The following is a 12333-nucleotide window of genomic DNA, read 5'->3' as shown; positions in this document are numbered from 1 at the left end:
AGGTAACTTCCAAAATAATGGAAACAGTTGAGTAAATGAGAGATAAAAACGTACATTGAAAGCAGGTGCTTCCACACAGGTGTGGTTCCTGAGTTAATTAAGCAATTAACATCCCATCATGCTTAGGGTCATGTATAAAAATGCTGGGCAGGCCATTATTTTGGCTACCATGGCTATGTCCGCATAGGATGACAATGCCCCCCAATCCACAGGGGCACGAGTGGTCACTGAACGATTTAATATGCATAAAAACAACGTAAACCAGAAGCTATGGCCGTCTGTCACCAGATCTCAAACCTATTGAACACTGAAATAGGAGATTCTGGAGCGTTTTCCACCACCATTAACAAAACACCAATTTATGGGATTTCTTGTGGAAGAATGTTGTTGCATCCCTCTAAAAGAGTTCCAGACACTTGTAGAATCTATGCCAAGGTGCATTGAAGCTGTTCTGGCTCGTAGTGGCCCAATGCCCTATCAAGACACTTGGTCCATTGGTTTATTTTGGCAGTTAACTGTATGTACTGCAATTTTTTGCAAACTCAATAAATAAATAAAATAATTACGACCGAGGGGTAAACAGTGTTTCCCCCTACTGCGAATTCCATCTTTAAACGTTTGCTTGACTCTACTTGGAGTCATTGGTTCCATTGTGCCAGTCAAGCTCAGTCAAACACAGGTAAAGTATTTGAAACATAGACATGTCCTTGTTACAGAACAACAATACCCGAGAACGGATAAGACGGTGGCTTTCAGATATACTGTAGGCTTTACTTAAAGGATTACCTTGTGAGAGAGAGAAGTGTCATTCAGCAGCGTTGCAGTTCTTGACACACTACCATACCCCGTTCAAAGGCACTTGCCCATTCACCCTCTGTAACGGCACACATGCACAATCCACGTCGCAATTGTCTCAAGACACTGTTTGAAGTGGATTGAACAAGTGGCATAAATAAGGGATCATAGGTTTTCGCCTGGATTCACCTGTTCCCGAGTGGTGCAGCGGTCTATGGCACTGCGTCTCAGCGCTTGCGGTGTCACTATAGGCGTCACTACAGACACCCTAGTTTGAATCCAGGCTGTGTCACAACCGGCCGTGATTGGGAGTCCTATAGGGGACCATTGGCGTTGTCCGGGTTTGGCTGGGGTAGGCCGTCATTGTAAATAAGAATTTGTTCTTAACTGACTTGCCTAGTTAAATAAAGGTTAAATAAATAAATAAAAAATATATGTAAATAAATGGAAAGAGCAGGTGTTTTGTATACTCAGTGTGTCTTTGAGCTGCCAGTTCGCTATAGGCTCCGGACCACATAATTGTATTTGCTGGAGGATGGGGATATTGCCCGGCTAGGGGGTTGTTACTGCTCCTTGAACCAGACCCGGGTTCAAGAAGTATTTGTTTTCTTTCAAAAACACTGGCAATACTCAGCTGGACACAACCAGACTACTGGCAATGGAGTTGAGATGCTGAGATGCTGCATTTCTTCATACCTTGAAATTTCATATAGAATTGTCTGTGGTATATTACAAGAGGTAGATACAATTTTGCTGTGATTTCAATGAATGCTTCTGACATTGGTGTATGTCGGTAGATCGGTAAGCATTCACAAACAGTAAAGTATTATGCAACATTAGGAGATGTGACAACATTCCAAATGACCTGTCATGTTTTCCACACAGCACATCGAGAGAGAGAGAGAGAGAGAGAGAGAGAGAGAGAGAGAGAGAGAGCGAGAGAGAGAGAGCAAACAAACTGGGACTGACACAAAGTTAAGAAAAGCTTTCACTATGTACAGACTCAGTGAGCATGGCGTTGCTATCGAGAGAGGCCGCCATAGGCAGACCTGGCTCTCAAGAGAAGACAAGCTATGTGCCTATTGCCTACAAAATGAGGTAGAAACTGAATTGCACTTCCTAACCTGCTGCCAAATGTGTGACCATATTAGAGGCATATTTCCCTCAAGATTTGCAACCTGTAGCCACGAGAAAAGGGCAGCCAGTGGAGCAAAAACACCATCGTACTTCAACTATTTGCTTATTGTTACAACACCGTACATAGACAATAGTATATGTTATTTTCAAACTCTTGTGAGTGTAACGTTTACTGTTCATTTTTTATTGTTTATTTCCCTTGTAGAGAGAGAGAGAGAGAGAGAAAGAGAAAGACCCCCCCACACACATTATTGATTAATGTCTGGGTTTTACTCCCATGATTGATGGGTCAGAGCCAGCTCTTAATTACATTTTTTATGCAGGTTTTTTTTATTTATTTATTTATTTAACAGGGCGGGTCACCGTTGAGACCAGGGTCTCATTTACAAGGGAGCCCTGTGAACATGAACATACACAATAGAATTGAACACAACATCATGTAAAATCACAAAAACAATAAACACAACAAGATTAATCAAAGCCAACACAACTCTCACATATCACCTCCCTTCGACATCATCTAAACTGTCCAATGGGGACCAGCGAGTCGAACTTCAAGGTGGTCTCCAGGCAATTCCGTGAGCTGGAACTCAGTGGAGACCAGCAGGACCTCCAGAACCAGCCAATCTCCAATTAATACATAAGCTGAGGTAGTTAACCAGGTCACCAACTGAGGATGTTCTTCCCCACCTCTGTACAGTGTCCTAATATTGGGGAGATCAATATAGAAGTACTTTGCCTTTCCTTTCACACTCATCAATCAACAAGTGAGAGCTAGCTGAGAAATTATGGGCCGCATTTAATTAAGCCGGAGCTGCCCACTCCTCTCTGTCGCCGGGGGTGTGGAGACCTATTAATTGAATCCAGAAGGTTTGTTTATTCGTTTCCAAGCTTTCTCCCTTGAAACCCCCGCCATGTAATGTACAACTGGCCCGTGAAATGCTACTCCTTAATAAGCCCTAGTTTGGGAGGGGAAAGGGAAAGCGTCCGTCCGGCTGCAATGGTTGAGCGCCTCTACCGCCAGGCTGCTGCGAGCGATTAAATCATTTGCATTTATATTGTGCTTTCCCGCGTGGCGCCGCATAACCACAGCAGAGGTGTCAACTCGGGGGCAGAAAGGTAACGTGCGTGGCTGTTTAATAAGTTAATGAATGGAGAGGATTTGCATTTATAGAGTGTCACCGTGCTCTGACTCAGGGCTACGAAAGGCCCCTTCGTTCCTTCTTTCTGTGTGTACTCTTCTTCTTTAACATGCAGTCCAGGAGCTCTCCTGCACGCACACGTTCAAAGCATTCGCCGGTTTCTCCCGCCGTCTAATACTGATGAGTATGTCCACCGAAATACATTCCGTGACCTCAGATATGATGCGGAGAAGGCGAGGAAAACCCCATTTTATTACCCCTATTGCTATTCTCTTATCGGTGCAACGCAAAGCGGTGTGTGCACTGTGTGCGAGGTGGGGGTGGGGCGGGGGTAGAGGACATAGAAGACTAATCAAGTATAAAAGAAACTGGTCCGGTAGTACCACAGGTAGAAGAACTGTTGTTGCCATGGCGACAGGATGGTCGGTGGCGGTGTGATGTGTCCTCCTCTTTGAGGTCTCTTGTTTTCCACTTTGTGTCATAATGGAGGGACGCGCACTTCGTACTGTGAGATGAATCCATCTCCCGGTCACCAGTCAACACAAACGCCACCCCAATAGAAGTATGACAGAGCAATTGCACTGTTTGCCTTATGTTCCATCTATATATTTCTCTATGTCAGACAGTGTGATTTTTCTCTCTCTCGACTTAAGTATAAAGCTCACTGTTACAGAGGACAGGTTAAAGAGGCTACCTGTTACAAGGCTGGCTTCACTCTGTAAAACCGACATGTTGCGAAGGTGACAAGTCCTCTCCAACAATGTCATTAGTAGGCTCCCACATAAAAAAAATACTAGACTTTACTATAGAATTCAGTAGTGAACTGTGGAATACTATACAGTGAGGGGAAAAAGTATTTGATCCCCTGCTGATTTTGTACGTTTGCCCACTGACAAAGAAATGATCAGTCTATAATTTTAATGGTAGGTTTATCTGAACAGTGAGAGACAGAATAACAACAGAAACATCCAGAAAAATGCATGTCAAAAATGTTATACATTGATTTGCATTTTAATGAGGGAAATAAGTATTTGACCCCTCTGTAAAACATGACTTAGTACTTGGTGACAAAACCCTTGTTGGAAATCAAAATCAGCAGGGGAGCAAATATCTTTTCCCTCACTGTACACTGTAGTATCCCTCAATCATGTGTAGTACTTAGTATAGAATGTTGTAGAATACCAGTATTATCCACAAAAAATGTCAGCAAAAACACTGCAGTCCGCCAGAACACAACTTTTTTTTTACTATAGTAAATATTACAGTATTACATTTGCATATATCCTGCCCATTCCGCTCCCCCATATCCCAATTTGTGCCACCTGTAAGAAACCTACATATATATTGTGTTCCCTACAGGTTATAGAAAAGAACAGACACTCTGAACTATCTGTTCAGACCCCAGTCCTACCTACCTACAGGTTAGAGAAAATGTACTATTTCAGCATTTCTCCAGTAGGTTCCCTCAAGGAGAAAGCCCCCCACTTCTATGTCAAAGATAATAAAACAAAAACACTTTACTAAAAACTACAGTAATGTCTACAAAAAACAACAGTAAATTATACAGGATACTTTACTACAGTCTGCAAAGACACTACAGTAAATACTACAGTCTGCAAAAACACTACAGTAAATCCTACCCTAGACTACAGTCTGCAAAAACACGACAGTAAATCCTACCCTAGACTACAGTCTGCAAAAACACTACAGTAAATCCTACCCTAGACTACAGTCTGCAAAAACACGACAGTAAATACTACAGTCTGCAAAGACACTACAGTAAATACTACAGTCTGCAAAAACACTACAGTAAATCCTACCCTAGACTACAGTCTGCAAAAACACGACAGTAAATCCTACCCTAGACTACAGTCTGCAAAAACACTACAGTAAATCCTACCCTAGACTACAGTCTGCAAAAACACGACAGTAAATACTACAGTCTGCAAAGACACTACAGTAAATACTACAGTCTGCAAAAACACTACAGTAAATCCTACCCTAGACTACAGTCTGCAAAAACACGACAGTAAATCCTACCCTAGACTACAGTCTGCAAAAACACTACAGTAAATACTACCCTAGACTACAGTCTGCAAAAACACGACAGTAAATACTACAGTCTGCAAAGACACTACAGTAAATACTACAGTCTGCAAAAACACTACAGTAAATCCTACCCTAGACTACAGTCTGCAAAAACACGACAGTAAATCCTACCCTAGACTACAGTCTGCAAAAACACTACAGTAAATACTACCCTAGACTACAGTCTGCAAAAACACTACAGTAAATACTACCCTAGACTACAGTCTGCAAAAACACGACAGTAAATCCTACCCTAGACTACAGTCTGCAAAAACACGACAGTAAATACTACAGTCTGCAAAAACACTACAGTAAATCCTACCCTAGACTACAGTCTGCAAAAACACTACAGTAAATACTACCCTAGACTACAGTCTGCAAAAACACTACAGTAAATCCTACCCTAGACTACAGTCTGCAAAAACACGACAGTAAATACTACAGTCTGCAAAGACACTACAGTAAATCCTACCCTAGACTACAGTCTGCAAAAACACGACAGTAAATACTACAGTCTGCAAAGACACTACAGTAAATCCTACCCTAGACTACAGTCTGCAAAAACACTACAGTAAATACTACAGTCTGCAAAGACACTACAGTAAATCCTACCCTAGACTACAGTCTGCAAAAACACGACAGTAAATACTACAGTCTGCAAAGACACTACAGTAAATCCTACCCTAGACTACAGTCTGCAAAAACACGACAGTAAATACTACAGTCTGCAAAGACACTACAGTAAATCCTACCCTAGACTACAGTCTGCAAAAACACTACAGTAAATACTACAGTCTGCAAAAACACTACAGTAAATCATACCCTAGACTACAGTCTGCAAAAACACTACAGTAAATACTATAGTATATACTATTATTTTTTACTACAGTATTTATACTATAGTAAACTGTAAATACTACAGTATACTACAGTAAATACTACATTATTCACTGTAGTGTTTTTGTGGAAACTACAGTGAATACTACAGTAAAGTCCGCGAAAATCCTACAGTGAATACTATAGTATCCCTACCATAGTATACACTATAGTATTTTTCCATGTGGGCTGCAGCAGTCAAGATTTGATGCACGCTTTATTAAACCATTCTCCCAAAAAAGTATGCACATTTAGTCTTTTAACTAGGGTGGCTGGCGTAAAATGTGGATCCCTGATTGGTTGATGAATCTCTCTTAACCCCCCAAATTGAAATCATTGAGCTGCTTGCTCAACATTATGAAAAAGCAAATCATAAATTTTGAACGAACTTTTAAGAAAGAGTGAGTTAGTCAAAAACAGGGTTGTAAAACAGTCGGCAGAGGTGCCAGACAGGACAGTGGCAGGTGTCCGAGTGCTTTTGTTCCCCCCCCCCTGCCAAGTACGGTGGCAAAATTAATTGATGCCCTTGAACAAGGCAGTTAACTCACTGTTCCTTGGCCGTCATTGTAAATAAGAATTTGTTCTTAACTGACTTGCCTAGTTAAATAAAGGTTTTTAAAAAATGAGAAGTTGTCAAGACTGAGATGATGTTATGCTATGCTACACTAGGTTAGGCTATACTATATGCTATGTTAATTTTTGCGAACTCGTGGGGCTGCCCCAACCGGGACTCGGGTCCACCTTAAACGTTACGTTATGTCCGAGGTTGCTAGGTATTGGGTTAAGGTCGCCACATTGTCATTGGCGTTCTACAAGTGCTTTGCTACATTTGTTCCCTTTGCAGGAGAACCCTTACGTGATGCTACGACCGAACCACCAGGAGATGGAAGGGAACGAGCGCTATGAGGGATTCTGTGTGGACATGCTGAAGGAGCTGGCGGACATCTTGAAGTTCAAGTACTGCATCAATCTGGTGGGGGACGGGGTGTACGGGGTATCGGGGACCAACGGTACCTGGACGGGCATGGTGGGAGAGCTCATCTCCAGGGTAAGAGCAGCAGCTTCCTATAGTCAACCTTATTAATAGGGCCAGGAGTTTTTCCCGACCACATGACTTGATCAGGAAAACTCTGGGCCCTACCATCACCATCCATATCCCTACCATTTACCCCCCTCTACCACTTCACAGCATAATGCCACTCGGACTATAGACCAATTCATCAAAACTCAATCAAATGTTATTAATGTCGCCTTTTTAACAACAACGCGTCACAAAGTACTAATCAGGACTGTTTACAGCCAGATCACCCCTAACAAATCCCTTGACACAATGATAGTGATACAACTGATACCCTCTGTCGTCACGGAAATGTGTACACAACCATTGTGTTCTCTGGCTCCACAATGCTTGTGGACGTCTTTTTTTGGCGGGATAGCTCTCCGTTGTATTACAACCGTTATGCCAAATGCGTTGCATCAGTTGTACAAGTTTAGTCTGTACGGGGGCCTATATGTGGGTGTTATGTGTGCAGACATACTGTGTCTCCGTGGACTCCAGGGTCAAATGATTCCATCTGATACGTGATAGGCTGAGTGTCTCGTAGTGAAACATGTCCCCAGTGATCCAGAAAAGTAGTGCCCAAAGCAATTGATTGATGTTTTCACATTCAGAGCATTCTGCAGTAAGGGGATGTAACCATGCAGAGATGTGATGAGGAGGAGAAAGAGGAGAATAGGAGAAGCAGTAGGAGTAGCGTAGTGGAGGAGGAGGAGGAGGAGGAGGAGGAGGAGGAGGAGGAGGAGAACAAGGGTGTCGCGGAGGAACAGGACGAGGACGGCTGTTAATTAGTCCAGATGATGCCCGATCCGGACGACACAGAGTCTTGAGTGGCGCCGCCCCAAATGGCACCCTACTCCCTTTGTCGTGCACTACTTTTGACCAGGGCTCGGGTCAAATAGGGGGCCACTTGGGACGCGGCCGTGGCTGTGTTCCGTTCACCCTTCCCACTCGGGCACTGCTCATCTTGTCCTAATGAATCTCCATTAGCCCCAGCCACCCTTGAGCGGACACACAGCACAGAAAAGGGCCCAGCTAACCAACAGCTGGTGATGCAAAGCCATTAAGGAAATAAAGAAAGGATTGCCTACTCTTATTATTGTATCAATTTGTCCCCCTGCAAGTTGTTTCTGGTTTGGTGACCTTGAGGAGGTCTCCACTCTGTCTAATTGCGCCTCACACGATACTGCTACAGAGTGCCGGAGTACCGAGGAACGTCGGAGAGGGTGAAGGTCGAGGGGAGACAAGCGCGGGAAGGTGTGGGATCACTGGGTCCCTGCCTCTGAGCTCCACTTTCGGGCAAGACCTTCAAAATGGAAAGGACAATCGAGGAGAAGAATAGAGAAGAGGAGGAGGAGAGGGAGGAAGAGAGAGGGAGAGAAGAGAGGTTGTACTGTAGCTAGCCTATGGTGGCTGACAGGGTTAACACAGAAAAGTAGAGCGAACGCTGAGAGAAGAGAATGTATGGCCCAGCTTTCCACAAGCTTCCTATGCAAGGCTACAGTCTGCTAGCTGGGGACGGGGGCTTTACTTTAAGCAGCCATAGAGATGGAGACAAAGCCCTAGCGGGAAGATGAAATGCCATGTACAGTGGGGAACCTCTAACTCAATGCATTATTCAGCAGCTGTAGGGACGGCTTAGATTTTTTTTCCCTATCTTTCTTTTTTTTCTTCTGGGGCACAATCTTATGATTGAGCGAAAGTGGAAACAAGTGTGGTGGCATGGGGAAAGAATACAACGATGCATTATTTAAAAGCTGACTTTATACCGTTTGTTTTCTCTATCTCTCTCTCTCTTTCTCCCCCCAGAATACTTTGAATAGCTGTTAGAGTCCAGTAATCAATATTAATATTCAATAGGTGCATCAATATTTCAGCAGCCGCTACGGTTCCATGTTCCTTTTTCAGAGGAGGAGTGACTTCTTTCTTTTGTTGATCTTTTTTGTTGCCTTTTTGTTGTTGCATTGGGGCTTGCTGGGGGTTGGCTAAATGCCTGGGTTTGCTTGTGCATCCAGTGTTGTTGTCAGTGAAAACACTGTAAAACAAACCACTAAAAAGCCTCCCAGACCTTGTTCACCACTGTGTTAGCACATGGAGCTCTGTTTTCGCTGTTCAAGTTATTCTGGACAGGACTGGTCAACTCCTTCAGGGGCGTGTACTCAAACAGACGCTGTGAAAAGCCCCCTGCACCCACCCACCCCCCTCTCTCTGTCTCTCTCTCTCTCTGTTCTCAACTGCTGCTCTCAGATAAAGGCATTATGATAGGCAGAGTCCCTCATAGGACCAATGAAAGGTGTATGATACCCACTTGCCAAGGTACATTACAACATAACAAGACCCCTACAGCTATACTACTGTCTATACTGTGTCTCAAACAAAGTTCTTCTTCTTGATTGGTCCATAGTTGTTTGCTAGTTAATTTATTTTGTGTGTCGAGGTGCACTGTGACCATAATGGCATGGCCCTAACTGATGATGAGTGAGAGCAAAATATTCCCACAGATTCTTTTGGACAGAGCCTTCTAGCCAAGTTAACAGGGGGCACACTCACTTGGCTCGACAATCAGAAAAGGGGCTGATGGGTAAAAAAAAAAATAGGGTCATGAATGCTGATGGCCAGATCCAGCACTGTAGGCAGGCAGGCTCTCCTCTCATTTAGAGTTGAGCTCTGACAATCCTCTTATTTTCCAACTGCAAAAGACAAAGAGCAGCATAGGGTTGCACTGGGTCCCAGGAGAGATGAAAATCCCTTGCAGATGCACTTTGTAGCGTCGGATGATTAGTGGGATTGAGCAGCCACCGGCACAGCCCTACCATGCCCAGTAGCACTGACTGACCGGCTGGCTGGCTGGCTGGCTCGGCCTGGCTGGCTGGCTGGCTCGGCCTGGCTGGCTGACTCGGCCTGGCTGGCTGACTGGCTGCTGTGTCAAGTGATTTGTCATAACAATCTGCCCTTCGCCTGCTCGCAAAAACATTGCACTCTGTGTGTCTCAAATGGCACACATTTTTACCAAAGCCCTATGTGTCCTGCTCAGAAGCAGTGCACTACACAGTAAACAGGGTGTCATTTGGGACGCAGACCCTCCCCTTTGTTCTGCACTCAGTTCTCCCTGGTGTCCTGTGTGAGTCAGGTCTTGGACACAAAGCCAGTGGTGGATTATGCTACATACTGCTGGCAGACTATGCATCACGGACAACAATGGCAGCACAGTAGGTGTGGAATTACACTAGTCGCCTACTTACTACTTAGTTTCCATGCATTTCCACCACCACAACCCAACTTTTGCTACTGTAGCTTTACCTATCTGTGCATATCTGAATGGTTGGTGCGGTGTTTGTGTGTGTGTGTGTGTGTGTGTGTGTGTGTGTGTGGGTGGGTGTGGGTGTGGGTGCGTGCATGCGTGTCTATTCCAGAAAGCGGACCTAGCCGTAGCGGGGCTCACCATCACCGCGGAGAGGGAGAAGGTCATCGATTTCTCCAAGCCTTTTATGACCCTGGGAATCAGCATCATGTACCGTGTGCACTTGGTAAGACTAACCTCTGACCTCTCCCACCCCTACAAACAACCTGGCTGACCCCTGACCCCTACAAACAGCTTGCGCCGACCCCACACCCCAGGCACCACGGGAGTCAGTGGACCGTGGCTAATGACCTAGCAGCCAATCATCAGCCTCGGTCTGGGAGACGGGTTCAGCCCCTCTCCTCCTCTCACTACATCCCTCTCCTCTCTCTACCTCCACCAGAGGAACAGATGGTGTGAATCGACCTTTCATTCCCAATCTCACTTCTCCTCTGATTTCGAATGGGATCTAATTCGCACCAATAACAGCCCTGAGCCCTGCGTATAGAACAAGACCCAGGCAACAGTTGTGGAAATCCAATACGGCTGTTTCTATGTTTTAACACCAGCCAACCATTAATCAAAGCCCTTCCCCCAATATCCAAGGTGACACGCTGGTATCTCCTCTGGCCACCGGCCTGATGGAGCCGCTTCAGACCGAGCGGTGGTGTGTAAAAACATTAATACAGCGTCCCAGTAGGGCATTTACTCACAGCCGCCCCTGTCCCCCCATCTGCGTCCCTCCCCTTTTCCTTGGTGCTAATAGGTGTAGCTGCCAGGAGAGAGGCTCCATTGGGCCAACAGTTGGTCAAATGAATCGATAGCAGCAGGTGCACAGTAAGTGGGCTGCCGTATCTCCTCTGCGGCGGGCTGCTGCTACTGCTGACGTGTTGGAACATGCTCATCGGCGTGTTCCTGCGAGCTGACGCGGCGTGGAGGAGGAGAGGGGAAGCCCACACACACTGCAGTGCAAGATTGACACACACACACACACACACACACTCCTACTGCCCTAACAATGCAGGCGCAGACAGACAGAGAGGGGGAAGGATAGAGGGATGAAGACCATGCGTAAGGTAACTGGCAGAGAGAGATGTGGAGCCTCCACTGCTTAAGATCAGGAGTGACGGGCTGAAGAGACTAACTACAAAGTGTGAGGGTCTGCTGCACTGATCTCTCTCTGTCTCTCTGTCTATCTGTCTGTCTGGAGTCTTTACACAGTACCTGTCCCTGGTGTCTCCTTCTTCTTCTCTCTTCATCTCTCTACCCAGGACTCCCTCCCTCCCAGCGCCCCTTGGCAATCTCTTAGGTCTCACACAGAGCTACAAGGCTCCAGCTCCACCATTCAATATTAGAATTTCTGTGACCGCAATTGTTTAGGTTTAATCCACTAGCTATTGATCTCTGACGCAGTGATTTCTACAAGGGACCCTGCTGCTTATTTCAGACTATGATTGAAATTCTCAGCCTGATCAATAACAATGGAAAATGGAGTAAAATAGAGAAGCCTGTTGATTTTTAATGACCTGCTGCATGGTCGTAGAATAGGCTTGCTACCAGGGCTAAATTACCGAACAGGCATACAGGGCATGTGCCCCTGGAAGTAGATGCACTGGGGCCCCAAATGCGTTAGTCTGGCCCTGCCTACTACAGTTTAATTTATTTCTGTCCATGGTGCACCCCAATAGTTTGTGTGTGTGTGTGTGTGTGTGTGTGTGTGTGTGTGTGTGTGTGTGTGTGTGTGTGTGTTCTTAATCTCCTTTTGATTATCTTGATTAACTGGTTTGTTTTATAAAGTGTTTTGGGAGAGCGCGACAGTCACTCTTTTGATTACCCTACGTCCTTCCTCTCTCCATCTTGGAGTATACTTCGAGGCTTTACCACTCCCCCGATCTGTC

At 45.2% G+C, this 12333-nt stretch overlaps 1 protein-coding gene across 1 annotated transcript in view; it reads left to right on the top strand.

The window, feature by feature from the left end:
- The window catches only part of grik4 (glutamate receptor, ionotropic, kainate 4), a 151809-nt gene that overhangs the window by 124881 nt on the left and 14595 nt on the right, over positions 1-12333 (top strand). The window contains exons 12-13 of the mRNA XM_065024085.1: positions 6883-7086; positions 10509-10622. Coding sequence (XP_064880157.1) covers positions 6883-7086; positions 10509-10622 — 318 coding nt within the window. The remainder of the gene's footprint in view (positions 1-6882; positions 7087-10508; positions 10623-12333) is intronic.

Source organism: Oncorhynchus nerka, linkage group LG11 (assembly GCF_034236695.1).
Source record: "Oncorhynchus nerka isolate Pitt River linkage group LG11, Oner_Uvic_2.0, whole genome shotgun sequence".
NCBI lineage: Eukaryota > Metazoa > Chordata > Actinopteri > Salmoniformes > Salmonidae > Oncorhynchus > Oncorhynchus nerka.
The sequence above is the reverse complement of the archived record's forward strand: the minus strand, read 5'-3'. Positions and strand labels throughout refer to the sequence as shown.